This window comes from Marmota monax, unplaced genomic scaffold (genome assembly GCF_021218885.2).
Source record: "Marmota monax isolate L192 unplaced genomic scaffold, Marmota_monax_Labrador192_F-V1.1 WCK01_AAM20220418_F8-fsc00081, whole genome shotgun sequence".
Lineage (NCBI taxonomy): Eukaryota > Metazoa > Chordata > Mammalia > Rodentia > Sciuridae > Marmota > Marmota monax.
Window position 1 is genome coordinate 4476666 of NW_026695234.1, and position 19714 is coordinate 4496379.

The 19714-nt window shown below is 36.9% G+C and overlaps 1 protein-coding gene across 3 annotated transcripts in view; it reads right to left on the bottom strand.

Moving 5' to 3' along the window:
• Window positions 1-19714, bottom strand: part of Cbl (Cbl proto-oncogene) — a 98778-nt gene that overhangs the window by 14593 nt on the left and 64471 nt on the right. For all 3 annotated transcript variants that reach the window (XM_046438567.2, XM_046438568.2, XM_058577174.1), the window contains 10 exons: window positions 15979-16125; window positions 14314-14470; window positions 13254-13375; window positions 12142-12279; window positions 11033-11120; window positions 10630-10761; window positions 10090-10293; window positions 2920-3051; window positions 2454-2831; window positions 303-397 (listed from right to left, as the gene is read on the bottom strand). In XM_046438567.2, the coding sequence (XP_046294523.1) occupies window positions 303-397; window positions 2454-2831; window positions 2920-3051; window positions 10090-10293; window positions 10630-10761; window positions 11033-11120; window positions 12142-12279; window positions 13254-13375; window positions 14314-14470; window positions 15979-16125 (1593 nt within the window). The remainder of the gene's footprint in view (window positions 1-302; window positions 398-2453; window positions 2832-2919; window positions 3052-10089; window positions 10294-10629; window positions 10762-11032; window positions 11121-12141; window positions 12280-13253; window positions 13376-14313; window positions 14471-15978; window positions 16126-19714) is intronic.

Genomic DNA, 19714 nt, shown 5'->3' on the forward strand with positions numbered 1-19714 from the left:
AAATTAGAAAGTCAGAAAGCAATGACACAGAAAACCGACACCCAGCAAGAATTTTTTTAAGAAAAATCAACAGAACCAAAATTGCTTCCTTGAAAAGATACATGTGACAAGCCCAGCAAGAATGATCTATAAACACAGTAAAAAGAATAGAAAGACAAATTCCAAAACAAAACATGATGACTTCTACACTGTACAAATACAGAGGAATTTTTATTTCCCTCTACACTTTTCTGGATTTTCTACAAACGAACAGTTTAAAAGTACTAACTCCAGTGAATGAAATACAGCTTTAATAAACTTACCTGGCAGCCAGAGAATAAATGGCACTGGCAGAAGAGGAAGGTTTGATTTTGGGGTGTTCACACTCTGGACCTGCTAATGGGCTGCTATTCATACTCTGGAAAGTAAAGAAAGTGTTGAAAAGAATCTTCATAGGATAGCTAAGTATGTCCTCTTACTGAATCTTTTCAAAATCACAAGAATGATAATACAAACAGGGACCTCACTAATCAAGCCATGCTTACAGGTTATCACCTCTGACAAAAACATCATTGCTGTCAGGCTTTGAAGAACTTTTAAATGTAAGGGAGAGGGAGACAGATTTCAAAAGAGCCAGAGAAATAGATTGTTTTAATTCTAAAATGATTTAAGAAAATTGCTTATCTATACAAATATTATTTCTAGCTTAAATGATGGATACACAAACTCAAAATGGTCATTCAGTATTGATACCACCAGAAAGTCACAACTATCCATTCTAATTAGACTGCCAGGCACACAGGTACCACTTAAGTATTACTTGGTTACAAGTATCTTTCCTGACAACCAAGAAATAGTCAAGTGCCAAGACATTTCACAACTCCATCCTTCCCATTTTGTCTGTTCAGATTTCCAACCACCTAATCACTTCTATCAAATGTCCATCTCAGCTGAGGTGTGTGTGAGGCCCTGGGTTTAATTCTCAGCACTGCATAAAAATACATAAATAAAATAAAGGCTCATCAATATCTAAAAAAAATTTTAAAAAAGGTCCATTTCAAATTCAACATGTCTCTTGTTACCAGTTCCAAAACCTTGGAGTACACGTGCATGTGATTTCTTGCCTTTTCCACATACTGCTAGCTTCCTGATTTACGCCTATTTCGTGCTCTCTAAAGGCTCCACCTAATCTGGCTGCCACTTCTGTTCAGAGACAATGACTATTCCACTTGTTTGCTTGGTACCATCTATATTATACTCCTTTATTTATATACATATACACTCACTCACAGTTGTCTGTGGACCTTTATTTTATTTATTTATATGTGGTGCTGAGAATCAAACCCAGTATTTCACACATGCTAGGCAAGCACTGAGCTATAATCTCAGCCTATATCCCTTTATTTTTTAAACATACCCTTTCAAACTCACTTCTTCTCCTTTCATCCTGGAATGGTCTTCCCTCAGGATCACCTTCCTACTGCTCAGTTCTTTGCTAAGAATTATACCCCACCCCATCCTGTACCATCTACCTCCACTCAACTCTCTCTATATAGTCTTCTTTGAGCTGTTCTTTTCCATGGCCCTTATCATTACAAACTTACTATATATTTTACTCACTTGTTTATTTTATCTTTCTCTGGCTAGAAAATAAATCTGTGAAAGCAAGATCTTTTTTCCCGGGTGCACAAATGAACCAATAAATTACAAATATTCCTCCTCTCCCATCCCCCAGCTCCAAACCCCTTATTGAATGCTTAGACAAAGGATTATTAACCTGTCTTTTTTCTAATCTACTTTGCAACCTACTATTAGATTATTCTCTTTAATCCATCATTTTGGTCACATCATTGCACTAATTTAAACCTTTAAATGTTCTCATTTCCTATGAAATAAATTCAAATTCTTTTGGGAGTATTCAAGACCTTATAATGTAGTGTTATTGCTCCATTCTAGCCCTTTCTCCTGATCCAATATACACTTTCTGCTCTACATATCATTCCACAATATGCCTTAAGCCTTTCTGTTATACTTCTGATCTATCTTGAAACTATATTCAGACCAGATCCTAATACTCCCATGCCTTAGGCATGTATAATGAGTTTTGCTTGTTCTTTTTTCCTGTAAAAAACTACCAACCCCCTCCCCACCAAAAAAAAAAAAAAAAAAAAACAACAATAACAAAAAACAACTAGCTGGGAGCATTGGTGCATGCCTGTAATCCCAGCAGCTCAAGAGGCTGAGAGCAACCTAGGGAGACCTTGCCTTCAAAACATACACACATACATACGGGCTGGGAATATGGCTCAGTGGTGAACATATACATTTCCTGAAAACAGGGATTATGTTTTATTACCTGTTATTCTGTACAAAGCCTATCAAAAAACTTAGATCTATAAAATGATACTCACAGATATTTGTTAACTATATAAAATAAAATAAATAAAACTAGGCTAAATAAAACTAGGGCTCACCATGGAGGTATCCAGACTGAATGTGCTTCCAAGCCTAGGCCCATCTGCTCTGGCCTCCATTTGTGATGGCAAAGAAAATGGAAGTGAGTGCCGGTTGGTTAATTCTCTTCCTGTCCAGGGGTCACTAGGGCTCGGAGTAGCTACTGGTACTTTGGGGATTGGTCGGGGTAGCCATGAGTCCCCAAGGCGGCTAGAGGGGACAGGGGGCAGTTTGTCTCTGGATGGACAGTCGCCTGGTGTACAAGGCAGGGGGCGTCTCTGAGGCCGGGCCTCTGCTCCAACAGAATATGGCCGGTCTGGAGGAGGTGGTGGGGGAAGATCTCGAAGTGTGGGAGGTATTGGCAATGGTTTGTCCTTGTGAAGGGAGCCAGAAACAGCCTGTGGAAGCAAAACAGAAGCAAATCAATCAAAACCCACTAATGCACAATAAAGAATCAGAAAACTATAGAAATGGATAATGCTTTACCTTAGAAGCAGTTCCCAGACCAGAAGTACTTGAAGGAACAGATACTCGCTGTTGCAAAAGGTCAAGTCGTGGTGGCACTGGGGGAAGGGAAGCTTGTGGAGCCATAGAGAATGGAGAAGGAGGACGTTCCACCTAGAACCATTGAAATTTAACAGTTTAGTCTTCTGCAGGGAACCAAGATGGTAAATATTATGTGACTATGTAATATAATAACCAATGGGGCAGACTTAAGCTTAGGATCACACAAACCTCTCTTCACAACTCAGAAACTTCCTGAGATTCTAACATGTCCATAACTACTTTTTGTATCACAAGAGGGCACTCTCAATCACAGAAATACCATGCAGATGGCAAAACTACAAGCAAATCCATCTAGAAAGACAGTGTTACAGAAACCTTCCTAGCTTATTATTAATTAAAAAAAAACTACAATTTTCTATCTCTTAATCCTTGGAGATTAAAACTGGAACCCATATAAAAAGAAAAGGATAGGGCTAGGGGTAGAGTACTCAGAGGGAAAGTGTTTGTCTAGCATGTGTGAGGCCCTGGGAACAGGGATACCATATGTATCAGTATACTGTACTATACTATCTACTATATACAGCAGACTACTAGAATTTACATCATAGACAGTCTTACTGAGGGGATTCCTGAAAGCATGGTATGCCTTGGTAGTGACAGGTACAAACTGAAAAGTAGGGGAATAAAAATGAATTATTCCAGGAAAAGCAGAAGGTTGTATAAGAAAGCAAAAGTAATTACAGTATAGCATACTAACTGGCACAATAGGGAGCAAAATCATTTAGACACTGAATACTGATTTAGGCAAAACCCTTCAAATAACCTATTCAAACAACTAGAGTTAAGTGGTTATGGAGTAGAAAGGAGGGACATAATGAGAGATATTATGTCCTTCTCCTCTGTTCATCTGGGGTGAACAGATAATAATCAAGAGAAAGTAATACAAGTATATGGTTCAGAAATGGGGAGACAGGAGTTGGGTACAGTGGTGTGTTGCCTGTAATTCCAGTGACTGAGGAGGTTGAGTCAGGAGGATCTAAATTTCGACGTCAGTCTCGGCAATTTAGTGAGACCCTCAGCAACTCAGCAAGATCATGTCTCAAAAATAAAAAAGGGCTGGGGATGTAACTCAGTGGTAGAGATAACCCAGTTCCACCACACATATACACACACACACCACAAATTATAACAAACTACCATCAGGATGCGGAGAAACAGGCACTTTCATATTTTCATACATCTTTAGGAATGACTTTGGGACAAACAAATTGGGATAAATTTTAAAAATCTACCCCAAAAGTTAATTACTTTCACTCAAAGATTTTATTCATAAAGTCTACAATGAATCACAAGGTACAAAAAATAAAAATACCCATGTAACTACCATTCAGTTGAGAAATAAAATACCACTGATTTTATGAAATACCCAGGTGCCCCTCCCCTGAGTACATCCCTCTCCTCTATCATAGAGTTTAAATATACATACCTGTTGTTTTGTTTTTTTTTGTGGGAGATGGGAGGTCTTGGAGACTGAACCCAGGAGTATTCTAGTTCTGAGCTATATCCCCAGTCCTTCTTTTTTTGTTTTATTTTGGAGAGAGCAAAGCTGCCCAGGCTAGCCCTCAAACTTGTGATCCTTCTGCCTCAGGAGCAGCTGAGATTACAAGTGTGTACCAGTGTACCCTGCTCTACACCTTCTTTTATCCAGCAGTTCCACTTTTAGAAATTTACCCTACAGACAGATTGCAAAATATGCCAGTATGTAGGAGCCTAGAATCAACATGTCCCTTAAGAAGAGACTGAATTATGGAATAGTCAAATGACAATCCATACATGAGGCTGTTTCTTCTCTATTTGAATTTCTACACAGCTAGGGGGAAAATGTTCATTTCTTTTTTCTTCAACAAAAAGGTTATTTACTTAAAGATTATATACGTAACAATTCTGAATAAAGTTCACTGTCTCCCTTGTGTTGAACAGTGTTTCACCTGCCTCTATATTCTATTCCCAAATAAAGTCTTCTACTCTTTAAGAGCCTTGTTCTAGCTTTCTGGTCCTATTCAGCACTTTACAGTAAATTACTTACACATTGCAAAACTAACATTTGCTAATTGTAAAAAATTGCAAATACTGTATTCCACAAAATTATACTACTCAGAACTTCTATCCTCAGAAATAATAGTAATTTGGTGTGTAGTCATCCAATTTTTTCCCTATGTTTATGTTACAGTTTAGATATTAAATGTCCCTAAAGAGCTCTTGTGTGAGACAACGCAAGAAATCATAGAGGTAAATGTTTGGGTTATGAGAGTTTTAACCTAATCAATGCTCCTGAGGGGGATTAAATGGGCGTTAATTATAGGCAGGTAAAGTGTGGTTGGAGGAGGCAGGTCATTGGAGGCATTCCTTTGGGGCATATATTTTATCCGTGAAGAGTGGAGCATCTCCCCCCACTCACTCCCCGCTTCCTGGTGTGATGTCTTGAGATGCTTTCCTCTACTACACTCTCCCACCATGATGTTCTGCCCTGCCTGCGCCTCTCCCTCCCTTTCTCTCTGTTTCTTTTTTTTTTTTTTTTTTTGTGGTGCTGAGGATTGAACCCAGGGCCTTGTGCATGCAAGGCAAGCACTCTACCAACTGAGCTATATCCCCAGCCCTCTCTCTGTTTCTTGGTAAGATGTCTTGAGCCACTTTTCCTCCACCACATTCTTTTTTTTTTTTTTTTTTTTAAAGAGAGAGGGAGAGAGAGAGAATTTTTTAATAATTATTTTTTAAGTTTTTGGCAGACACAACATCTTTGTATGTGGTACTGAGGATCGAACCCGGGCCGCACGCATGCCAGGCAAGTGCGCTACCGCTTGAGCCACATCCCCAGCCCCTTCCACCACATTCTTCCACCATGATGTTCTGCCCTGCCTTGGGCCCTGAGGAATTGAAGTCAGCCATCTATGGACTAACACCTCTGAAACCATGAGCCCCAAAATAAACTTCTCCTCCTCTAATTGTGTTCTTTCCAGGTCTTTCAGTCACAATAAAAAAGCTGACTAAAACAGTATATTAAAAAGAATTTATAAGTAAAAATTTCCAGAGAAATGAGATCATATTATACCTAGTACATATAGTTGCCCTCCTCTCTTCTTCTTCTTCGTCTTTTTTTTTTTTAAAGGTTTATTTAGCTGTGCCGGGGATGGAACTCAAGGCTTTTCACATTCTAGGCAAGTGCTAACACTGAGCTACATCACAAGTCTATAGGTGCTTTTAAAACTTAATGCACATTAAACAGCTTTCCACTTGAGTAAATGGAACTCATTCTTCAGAGCATTGCATTATATGGTGGGCAGAACAATGATTCCCCTAATCCCCACAACCTGTGAATATATGACCTTAACTTGACAAAAGAAATTTCCTTGATTAAGGATTTGAATGTCAACATGGGAGAAATATCTTAAGTTATCTAGGTGGGCCCAAGCTAAGCCCACAAATCATTATTAAAAGGAGTCCTCAAAAAGGTCTGAAAAAGGGATAAAAGGGTCCCAAAGCCAAGGAATGTGGCTAGACCCTAGAATGTGGCAATGGTTTTCATTAGCTGAAAACCACCAAAGAACATGGGCTCTTAATCTCATAACTGCAAGAAATTAAACTCAGGCTAAATTGTTGAGGCTGGCCTTGAATTTAGAATCCTCCTGCCTCAGCTTCCTGAGTCACTGGGATTACAGGCATATACTACCATACCCAGCTCAAGTCAAACATTAAATTTTAATAGATATTAAACTGTCAATCAAAAAGATGGAACTAGGGGCTGGGGTTGTGGCTCAGTGGTAGAATGCTTGCCTAGCATGCGTGATGCGCTGGAGTCAATTCTCAGCACCACATACAAATAAATAAAATAAAGGTCCATCAACAATTAAAAAAAATATTAAAAAAAAAAAGAGATGGAAGTAACTGTACCCATCTCAATAATAAATGGGAAGGTCTGTTTCTCCACAATGAGTGTTGTTACCTGTCTATAATAATTCCATGAAGAAAAAAGGGCATTTTTAATTTCAAATAATACATAAATATACCTCTTTATTTTTTTTTGTGGTATCAGGGATTGAACCCAGGGGTGCTTAACCACCGAGCCAAATCCCTAGCCCACTATTTATTTATTTATAGTATTTTTTATTTACATGACAGCAGAATGCATTACAATTCATATTACACATATAGAGCACAATTTTTCATATCTCTGGTTGTGTACACAGTATATTCATACCAATTTGTGTTTTCATATCTGTACTTTGGATAATAATGATCATCACATTCCACCATCATTAATAAACCCATGCCCCCTCTCTTCCCTATCTAGAGTTCATCTATTCCTCCCATGTTCCCACTTCCTATCCCACTATGAATCAGTCTCCTTATATTAAAAAAAAAAAAAAAATTCAGCATTTTTTTTGGGATTGGCTAACTTCACTTAGCATTATCTTCTCTAACTCCATCCATTTACCTGCAAATGCCATGATTTTATTCTCTTTTATTGCTGAGTAATATTCCACTGTGTATATATGCCACATTTAAAAAAAAAAATTCATTCATCTACTGAAGGGCTTCTAGGTTGGTTCCACAGTTTAGCTATTGTGAATTGTGCTGCTATAAACATTGATGTGGCTGTGGTCCCTGTAGTATGCTGTTTTTAAGTCCTTTGGGTATAGACTGAGGAGAGGGATAGCTGGGTCAAATGGTGGTTCCATTCCTAATTTTCCAAGAAATTTCCATATTGGCTGCACCAATTTGCAGTCCCTCCAGCAGTGTATGAGTGTGCCTTTTCCCCTACATCCTTGCCAATACTTATTATTGTTTGAATGCATAATAGCTGCCATTCTGACTGTAGTGAGATGAAATCTTACAGTGTTTTTGATTTGCATTTCTCTAATTCCTAGTCATCACATTTTTTCATGTTATTTGTTGATTGATTGTACATCATCTTCTGAGAAGTGTCTCTTCAGGTCCTTGGCCCATTTATTGACTGGGTTATTTGTTTTTTTTTTTTTTTTTTTGGTGTTTAGCTTTTTGAGTTCTTTATATACCCTAGAGACTAGTGCTCTATTGATGTGTGAGGGGTAAAGATTTGCTCCCAAGATGTAGGCGCTCTATTTACCTCACAGATTTGTTTCTTTTGCTGAGAAGAAACTTTTTAGTTTGAGTCCACTCCATTTATTGATTCAGCCCATTTTATTTTTGATTTTGAAACAGGGTCTTGCTAAATTGCTGAGGCTAGATTTGAACTTGCAATCCTCCTGCCTTAGCCTCCTGAGCCCCAGGGATTACAGGCATGTGCCACCTTCCCTGTCTGCCAGTAAACTTTTAATGAATAAACAGGTAGTATTCTATGAAAAAATGCATGAGGGGTCAAGGAATCTCTTTAAATCTTGACAAAGTCTTGTGATGGACCAAGGCTACTGTCACCTTCAAAATACCAAGAATATATCACTCGAAAGCCCAGATTTCCCATTACTCACTGTTGATCTACTATTGATAAATTCATCCAATTCTGCTTGATGTAATATCAATTATAGTCAAACACTGAAAGTAATTAATATTTGTTCAACTCTTTAGTAGCTAATTAAAAATAAGATACCATGCCAGGCATGGTGGCATACACCTGAAACCCAGTGACCTAGGAGGCTTAAGCTAGAGGATCCCAAGCTGGAGGTCACCTTGACAACTTTAGTGAAACCAGGTCTCATAATATAAAATAAAAAGGGCTGGAGAGATGGCTCCACGGCAGAGGGCCTTTAGATTCAATCTCCAGGACCACAAAAAAAAAAAAAATAAAAACAAACAAAAAACGATGGCTCTTCACTTCTGAGATTTTACAATGCAAAATACTTTAAATTACACAGAAATTGCCAAGATAAAGCAGAGAGAAATTCTAATGGGTTAGCCTTGCTGGACCACAAAGAATAAAGAGGAAAGAAATTATCAAGGTCAGGTACCTAGAAAGGAGAACACACTTCACTCATTAAGAAATGAGAAGTCGGGCTGGGTTTGTGGCTCAATAGTAGAGTGCTCACCTAGCATGTGGGAGGCTCTGGGTTCGATCCTCAGCACCACATAAAAATAAATAAATAAAGGTGTTGTTAAGAAATGAGAAGACATCAAACAGTGTGAAGTCAAGGGATGAGGTGATCAGATCTGTGTTGTAGATCAATGATTTCGTATCAGGAAGGATAGAAGATGGTGAGAAACTGAAATAAGGGGAGATAAAATTCACTCTTCCAGGATGTTTATCAAGCACCTATTTTGCATCAGGTAGTCATGTGCTGATATAAAAGAAAGCTTTTTGTATCACAGAAATGTATCCCATGAGTACATAGCATTCTAAAGTATAGACTCTACAGCATATCATTAACCCATTGTTTTATTTACTAAAGAATTTTTATTTACTAAAGAAAATTTTACTTACTAAAATCTTCAAGAACTGTCTTACTTCTAAGATTTAATGAGTAAACCCCTGTTGTACCCTACCTGTCTGAGGAAATAGCATTTGATCACATCCTTTCTTTACCTTCATTTTTTTTTTTTTTTTAAATCTTTACTAGAGCCTTTCCAGTTTGTTTAGCTTCTACAGGGCACAAGGTATAGCACTTCCTACCAACCATCTGATTACTGTCTCATTTTATTTCTTATCCAACTTAACTGACTTTCAAATGACAAGATTCCTTCATAGAAGGAAAAAACAAAAACAAAATCATGTACTAGTCACAGTAGCATATAAAATAGGGTTTAGTTCTTTATTTCCTTCCCCATTTCTCCACCAAGATATATGTGTTAAAACCCAGTCCCTCAGATACATATAGTAAGAATATGGGCCTTAAAGCTAGTCTGGCAGCTCCTAACTAGCTGTGTGATCCTTCGCAAATTCCTCTCTCTCTCTATGGCTCAAATGGTTCATTGTTAAATGAGGATAACAATAGTCTCAGAGGGTTGTTGTAAAGATTATGAGTTAAAATAAGTAAAATGCTTAACACTGTATCTTATAGCAAGAGCTCAATAAATATCAGCTATTAGTGCCCTTTTGTAGTTTGGATGTCATAAAGTGCTCCTTGGCTGTAGAAAATAGTTCATAATGATACTTGCTAGTCTTTGAAATTGTAGTCTTACCTTGGCACCTGCCAATTCCTTCATCATGAACAGAGAATCATCAGCTCGTTCATCATCATCATCATCATAATTTGGGGAGGGAGCTCCTTCTGCTCCTTGCCTCAATAGGCTGCCACTTCCTCTAGGATCAAACGGATCTACCACAATGGGCTCAGTACCTTTGATTTCACATCGGCAGAATGGACAGCCCTGACCTTCTGATTCCTACAGAGAAAGCAAAAGTTAGTAATGAATGCATCTAAAAGTATTTAATACATTTTTCTACTAGTAAATTTATTTCCTAGACATAAAGATGAAATCAAATGGTTCAGTGTATAGATCAGTGAAAGTACACATGCTTAGCATTTGCAAAGCCCTGAGTTTAATCTTCAGTACAGGAAGAAGGAGGAAGAAAGGAAGGAAGAGTAGATGGATGGATGGATTTAAAATTTAGGCCTAGCCCACAAAGTAAGCCCACCCTTTGTATCTATAAAGGATATATAAAACCCAATTCTTCAGAGTAATTACAAAGCAGAGAAAATGCATGGTTTGGATCTATACCTGCCACGACGTAAGACATGATGTGCACATGAGGTGTCCACAGGGCTCAATCTTTACATCTTTATCATTTTCAGCACATATTTTACACAGTTGGAATGTAGAGCCCATCTCACAGTATAATTCATATTGTTCCTTTGATTAAAAAAATAAAGAGATTATTTGTTGACTGAATGACAGTAACTATAAACATAAACAAAAAAAGTAAAGACTTATTTATATCACAAACATCTAATCTTGGGTCCCATTTAAAGCTGCACAATTTAAAGAAGAAACCACTCACACATAAATTCATTAATCCAGTTAATGTTTTAAAATTAAAACATTCCAATAACTTATATTTTCTGTAAACGGTATCCAAAAGCTTGGCTCCAGTGATATGGTTATAATACAAAGCATAATTCACCTGGGTCACTTTGATATGATCTTGGGGAGTTGGTTCACATAAGCCCGTCAGGTCGGGATTCTGATTTCGTCCATCAGGAAACAAATAGCTGCAAAAAGAGTAACCAGCCTTGTGGTTTTACTGAAGTCAATTGTCAGTGCTGGTTAATATACACAAATGATATCAAACATACTTTAAAAAAAAAGAACTATCTTGGCTTGCAGACTATACCAAAATAGTTGGTCCATATAGGCCATAGTTTTCCAATCCCTATTTTAATCAATGGGTAGCCTAAAGATATAAATTTTTTAAAAAAAAGACCTCAAGTATTTCTATGTACAGGTTGAACAAATGGAGACATGTATTTAAAAGGAATGTAACAAGAAACAAATTAAGACACTTAAGATCATCAACCAGGGAGCTTCTAGAATCAAACTGCTCTGAAATTTGGGGCTACTCAATCCAACTATAGAAGGCAATACATGGTCAAGAATTAGTATTTTTAGGGCTGGGGTTGTGGCTCAGTGGTAGAGAGCTTGCCTAGCATGTGTGAGGCACTGGGTTCGATTCTCAGCACCACATATAAAATAAATAAAATAAAGGTACTATGTCCATCTACAACTAAAATATATTTAAAAAAAAAAGAATTAGTATTTTTAAAACTTACTGATAAGTACTTTGATTCCAAAGGAATAGCAATTCTGGAACAAGAACTTACTAGCAAAAGTCAAAGCCTGAAGAAAAGCTGCTGAGTCAAAATGAAATTAAGATGAAGACAGATATAGGCCACTGAAGCCTGCCTACTCTCATTGGGAACATCTAGTCACTTTAATTTTGGCTGTCAAGTAACTGATAAAATTTCCTGCTAATTTTGTATTTTCAAATCTAGTGCAGATTTGCAGGTAAGCTAATATTTGGAAAAGGAGAAAGACAAATAATAACTGAAGCAACAGAGAAAGACAATTTCACTTATGGAATCCCTATCAAATAAAAAACAAAAGTCTACAGAATTTGAAGGACAAATCAACATAACTTGCTAATGTTTCCTGAATCTTAATATGTCATTTATGATAAAAATTACAGTCCCTAAGTTCCTAGACTCTAGGAGATATTAATCAGTGAGTACTCACAAGCCTTCCCTGAAGCCATCAATCAGTGCTTGGAAGAGAGGTTTATTGTGAGGGATTGTCTGGAGAATATTCCCATCAGCAGTAACATACCCAATAGCCCACTGACCCAGACGAGTACAGCTTAACCGGAAGATGTAACTGAGGAGAGAGATTAATAGAAGTTTTAACATATACTCTGGTATTATGGTGGAATGCAAGTTAGAGACAAAATTCAAGAAGACCATCAAGAATAACTTTTCAGTAGGGAAAGTTGGTGCATGCCTATAATCCCAGCTATTTAGGAGGCTGAGGCAGGACTACAGGTGTGAGGTCAGCCTCTACCACTGTCTCAAAATAAAAAATAAAATAAGGGCTGGGAATGTAGCTTAGTGGTACAGCATCCCTATGTTGAAAAACCAGTACTAGGGTAGGGAGAGACAACTCTCTAAGCCTGGTGCCGTGACACATGCCTATAATCCCAGCTACTTGGGAGGCTGAGACAGGAGGATCACACATTTGAGGTCAGCCTGGGTAACTTAGTGAGACCCTGTCTCAAAATATGAAAAAAGGGCTGGGGATGTAGCTCAGTGGTAAAGAGTCAAACCTCCCCCACTCCATCTCTGCCCCAAACCCAGTACTGCCAAAAAGGGGGTGGGGGGAGTCTGTATATGTTCAGGGGGCTGGAGATATATTTCAGTGGGAAGGTATGTGCATACTTGAGGATTTGAGTTCAATACTTAGCTCCAAATAACATTTATAGAAAACAAATAGCAATAACTCCAGACCAGAAAAAAGGCCATCTCAACCCCCATTTTTTTTGTCTTTTGGTATTAGGGATGGAAACAGGATACTTTACCATTGGGCTATATCCTTAGTCCTTTCCATTTTTTAGTTTGAGACAGGATCTCACTATATAGCTGAGCTTATGGTGGTGCCCCTGGCCCTACACCCCATTCTTGAATGGCTTGAAAACACTGATCAAATCATAGGATGTAAGCAAGCCAATTCCAGCAGAATGAATCCTAATGCAGAATCTTGGCCACTGGTGAACTAAAACAAGATCAAGTTTCTTCTATTCTAGAAGTCATAAGAGAAAAATTTGAGAATAAACCTCTTTGCTTCATGACACTGACCTGCCAGGTTTGTGAATGAATTTCTGGAGCCGAGCTTTCACTTCATCATATGTCAGGAAAGCCATGTAACCAGGATGAGTTACAGCAAGACTGTTCCAATTTCTGAGCAAGGAGGACCAGGGCTAAAGAAACAAGAGATTAATCACAGACTATTCAGACACACAACTATTCTCAGAATATAGAACAACAACTTCAATTCTCAATTATAAATTTTTAATTCAAGGTCACAAAGTCTCAATTATGTTGTCAATTTTGAAGAAGACAAATGTTTGGGACACTAAAACCTTGAAATGCTAAGAAGAATATATGCTTATAGGGAGAAATTTAACTATACAAAATGAAACTTAAGAAATTGTAAAGCAATTCTAACTACCAGTAGTGAGGTTAACCAAGAAACAAAAGTCAGGAAAATAGAATAGGGCCTTCATGTGCAATCAGTAAGTGCCAAATAAATACTTATGCAAGTTGACATACACGCACCGGAGAAAACATTATTTTAGGAGAAAGATATGAGTTCTTTCTGAAACATTGATATTAAAAGTAAAGAATTTGGAAACAATAGAAGAAAAGTTGGAAATATAACACAAATGCCCAGTAACAGAGTACTAAACAAATACATCCATGTTCTGGGACTTCTATAACCATTAAAGTAATACAAAAGAATATTCAATAAGAAAGATCTGAGGGAATAAAGTAGGTTGTATAGTAATTAATGTGTGTGTGTGTATGATACATGGTGGTTTTAATTTATTTGCTTATAGTTTCTTTTCTTTCTTTTTTTTTTTTTAAAGAGAGAGAGAATTTTTTTAATGTTTATTTTTTAGTTTTCGGCGGACACGACATCTTTGTTTGTATGTGGTGCTGAGGATCGAACCTGGGCCGCACGCATGCCAGGCCAGTGCGCTACCGCTTGAGCCACATCCCCAGCCCCTGCTTATAGTTTCTAAATGCATTAAAACACTTTAATAGACAAAGCCCCAAATTTTATTTTTTATTTTAAAAAAGGTTTATCTTCAGAAAAGAAGAAACAGCAAGATTAGTGTATGTTTTAGTATCCTACCTGAAAGAGTCGTGTAAAGATGTCAAATTCAAAAACTGAAATATAATCATTGCAGGTGAGATCAATAGTGGATTTCAGAGCCATGGCCTCCAGCCCAGAACTGATGGGATGCACTTCATGTAGGGCCTGTCGGAAGCTCTTCCAAGGGACTATTGTCCTGTGGTGGGGGTGGGGTGAAAGCGAAAGCATTTTGAGATAACAGAGATAATTCTAGATACTGCTATAATCAAGGAAAATAAAAGCCCCATTAAGCTCTCAGTATCAATTCTTTGAGTTATATTTTAGATTGAGAGTAGAACAGGAAAAAGGAATATTTAACTCTCTAATGAGTAAATTAGTAACAAGTTTTTTTCCACTATTCTTTTACAGAATGGCACAAATTAATTCCTTTTTCTCATCGTTCTTGGTACATCTACTCTATTAGAGAAACAAAAGAAGAAAAAAGAGATTATCCTTTTAATATAATAAATGTAATTACTGGCCAGACCTTTACTATTTAGAAGCTTGTATTTAAACTACCTTCTTTTTTTTTTCCTTTTTTGGTAATGGAGATTGAACTCAGGGATGTTTTACCACTGAGTGATATCCCCAGCTCTCTTTTTTAGTTTGAGACAGGAGCTCATTAAGTTACCAAGGGCCTTGTTAAACTGCAGGGGCTGGCCTTGAACTTGCAATCCTCCTGCCTCAGTCTCATGGAGTTGCTGGCATTATAGGTCTGTGCCAATGTGTCTGGCTAAACTAACTTTTTAAAAACATGTAAAACATTCTATATTCTCTAAGGAATCCACATTATCAAGGTATATAGGAGGAAATAGGCTTATGGTACTGAAAGAACAGAATTCTGACAGAGATGAAGAAATTATTTAAACTAAGAGTGATTAAACCCCAGATAAGACTAACAAGAGATATTATGAATTTCTGTTCTTAAGATCTTTAAATAAATACAGTCTTATTGCTTTTGCAAAGTTTATATATTCACCTGTCTGAAAATAAGAGACCAAAAAACATCTTAAAGTCTTTTTTCAATGCAGTTACTGAGTTAAAGGAATAAATCAACATTTCTACCCATCTTCTTCAACTAGGCTTTTTATGGGGCAGCAGGCGGAATACTGGGGATTGAACACCGTATGTCACACATACATGTACCCTACCACTTAGCTACACCTTTAACCCCCCAACTAGGCCTTTAAAATTATGAACTAGTCTATATTTTATGTATAAAATAATTTCTATTTTTATTTTTACCAGTGCTAAGAATCAAACCCAGGACCTCACATAAACTAGGCAAGCACTCTACCACTCAGCTATACTCCCAGCCCTAGAACTCTGACATACTACTTATAGAAACATAAACTGGTATCTTGGTTGAAGAAACTTAGATAATGCTTATTGAAGCATTGTTTACAAGAGCAAATAATTTGAAATGTAAATGTCACTAATAGCAGAACTGATCAATCATAAAGCATAGGTTTCAAGTGAAAGTTTTGTTTCTTTAAAAAAAAAATGATTAGGGCAAATAATAGTGATCAAAAGTAGGAAGTAAGTATACATATTTGTTTTTTTCAAAGTTCTTTCACATATTAAATATTTCATTAGTAAAACAGTAAACAAAAACTTCATAAGTTTCAGTTTTTCATAATTCATATTTACTATTTTGAGACTTACTTTTCCCCAAAAGCTTTTCTCCAGAATTCTGCAGCATCTGCTTTAGTAATCCGAAATGTATCTCCTTGAAAAAGTCCACTTGGAAAGATGCCTTTTAGTTCTGCCAGCATGTGGCTGAAGATCAGGGACAGTTTGGTTAGGTTTCGCCTATAAATGATCAGAAGTAAAATAATTAAACTCATAAATTATTTTTATTTTAAATGCACTGAATTAATTATAGAAGAGATCTAATTAACATGAACATTAAAATAAAAAAGGGCTGGGGGTGTAACTTAGTGATGAAACACTTCCCTAGCACATATAAGGTCCTGGATTTGATCTCCAGCACTACAAAAAACAAATAAATAAATAAAATAAAATTTAAAAGAAACTTTTCAAATATACTTTCTGATCAATATTATTCAAAGATACACAAAACTATAGAAGAAAGGATGGAATGTGCTACTGGTAATCTTAAATATTCTGTTATATCCTTATTGAACAAAGGGCTTCAATGTTTTTGCTTTAACATCAGTGAAAGATGCATGCCAGGCGAGCGCGCTACCGCTTGAGCCACATCCCCAGCCCCCAGTTTTGAATCTTAAACTAATGAGACCTAATAACTAAATTATAAACTAACGTGAGTAAATTTGCTTTTTAATTTGACAGACAAGAACTTGTGCACAGCTCTAACCATTCAACCACAGAAGAAAGGAAATGTTAAAAAAGCAAAATGTATTATTTCCTGCTTTATATGAGATATTTTGAATTTCTAAAAAACATATTCATAACTCACCCAAATTGAAGATAAATTTAAAAATCTTGATCTAAAGAAATATTAAATGTCCAGACCTGACAAATGTTTCCATTAAGTCAGATTCTGAAGAGATAAACCACTCCTCTTCCTTTATGAAAAATGAAATGCTAATATCCAAACCACACGAAAATTCCTACATAAATGCATATGCTACCAGTGTTGTAAACAATTACAATTGGTCAACTTTGTTCTAATAACCCCTATTTAATGGATATAATTACAATTGCTGCAAAGATGCTGCAATTTAACAGATAATGTTTTTACTTTCAGATGTATACTATGATCAGTTTATCTTTTATTCTGGGCTTTTTTTTTTTTTTTTTTTGAGGGTGGGTAGGGAGTTTGGTATCAGGGATTGAAGCCAGGGGTGCTTAACCACTGAGTCATATCCCCAGCCCTTTTATATCTTTTATTAGAGACAAGGTCTTGCTGAGTTGCTTAGAGCCTCACTAAGTTGCTGAGGCTGGGTTTGAACTCGTGATCCTCCTGCCTCAGTCTCTTGAGTGGCTGAGATTATAGGCATGGTGGTGCATGCTATCTTTAATGCTGCTATCATTCAGAATCAGACACAGAGGCTTTGGGTACTCTTACACAGCAAACCAGCTATCCATTATTCTTGCTTATTTTCCCTGGTCCCAGCAATTTGTATTTATGTATCCAAAACCTTATTCTTATCACACAGGTGGACTTACTATAAAATTTCAAGTTATGATCAGTTATTGATGGCCTAAAAATCCTCTTTAATAATAACAGATTTTTTTTTTTTAATGTTATACTGGAGGGTCACCATCAGTGCTACCTTTGAGTCTTTCCAGGATAAAATGCAGCAAAAAATTAACTAACCCTAATTCCTTTGCAAACTGTTGCTAAAATTTTTCTAGTCAGTTTTTCAACAAATCACCTTCTTTGTCTTTTTCTCACTTGTAGCAAGCTATCCCCCCCCCCCTTTTTTGGTACTGGGGATTGAAATCAGTACAACTTTCCCAATAAGCCACATCCCAGCCCTTTTTTATTTTGAGACAGGGTCTCACTAAGTTATTCAGGGTTTCCCTAAGTTGCCGGGGCTGGCCTCGAACTTGTGATTCTCCTGTTTCAGTTCCTTTTTTTTTTTAATGTTAATTAATTTATTTTGTATAAACAGGTCAAATTAATGTTAATCAATTAATATATTTTATATAAACCAAATATACCCAAACAATAATTTAAACATGTAATCAATATTAAAACATTAATGAGATATTTTTCATTCTTTTTTCATACCGTCTTTGACATCCTGTATAGCTGTTTCAGTTCCTTGATTACAGGTCTGTGACACTGTGCTCAGTAGGCTATTCCCTTTCTAGGTTCCTATTTTATTTCCAAAGGCACCCACCAAGCTGGTAAAAGTAATATTTTAGAAGATTTTCTAAAATAATTCAAGTGTAAGATCAAAATACATGCATATATCCAATCCCTAGAACCCTTTAACTTTTTCCTCCTTACAGCTCAAGCTCTTTTGAGTACTGTTAGAATTTCTATCATTTACCAAAGAGAAAACAAAAATAGACAAGATCAAGACTACATCATAGAGCTGGAGGTGTAGCTTGCCTATCGTGTGTGAAGCCCAGGTTCTATACTTAGCATGGCTAAAAAAAAAAAAAAAAAGAAAGAAAGAAAGAATACATCACAAATGGTATATGAAGCAGATAACTCGGTAGAAAACCTGCAAGCATAAACTACTCCCAGTGAATTTATGTTCAATTCTGCAACAGGACACTAAACTTCATAATCAGGGGCTTGGATTTCAACTATCTACACAACATTCTGCCAAATATTAATCCTTAAAGATAGGTAAGGAGCCATGCTTGTAATCCGTAATCCCAGTGGCTGGGGAGGTGGAGGCTGGCAAGTTCAAAGCCAGCCTCAGCAATTTAAAGGCAAGGAAGCTGGTATGTTTCACATGTCTTTAATCCTAGAGATTGGAAAGCTGAGGGAAGAAGATCCCAAGTTCTAGGCCAGCCTCAGCAACTTAAGTGAGATTCTGTCTCCAAAAAAAAAAAAAAAAAAAAAGCTAGGTATGTAGCTCAGTAGAGCACCTCTAGGTATAATCCCCAGTATGGGGAAGACGGGTGGGAAGAGGGGAAAAAAAATGCACAGAAGCTCATGATTCCTTAAGATGTGTAAAACTGAGAACTATGATGAGTAAAGAATAATGCTAAACGTATAACAAAATAATGTATGAGATGTAGAATACATAGTTGGCCCTCCGTATCTGTGAGCTCCACACACAAGGATTCAACCAACTGAGGACCAAAACATTACAAAGAAAACTCACCTATTCAGTCAGCAGGGCCTTGGAGAGGGACAAACGACCCTGAGTCATAGGTCATATGCACACCGGTTGTGTTTAGTGTCAGACTGCTCGCCAGTGTTTAAGAAATCTAGACACTTAGACTACACCATGAGTTATACTTCAAGAGACACATTTCTTCATATTGCTTCCTGGAATCAATACTTATCTTTTTCTAGTACAAAGTTAAATGCATCAAATTATAAAACATGTTTCCATAATATTTTCTGAGATTCCAGGGCTTTTAATGTCTCCAGGATGTATTTTTCCATTTTCCATAAGACCAAAAAGTAGTATAAACTCGGAGCTTGGGTTGTGGCTCAGTGGTAGAGCTATGCCTAGCATGTGTGAGGCACTGGGTTCGATTCTCAGCACCACATATAAATAAATGAATAAAATAAAGATCCATCAACAACTTAAAAAGGGGACCATGACAAGGAGTGAGCAGGAAGAGGAGTTTATGAATGACCCTAGTGTGACAACAGACTACAAAGACAAGGAAAGAGTTGTAGTCTTTTCAATACATTGTTACCTTGAAGACAGACCTGGATACTGGCAGAAACAGTGCAGAAGACGCATTCTATAAAAGTTGAGTTCAGATTGAATGGAGA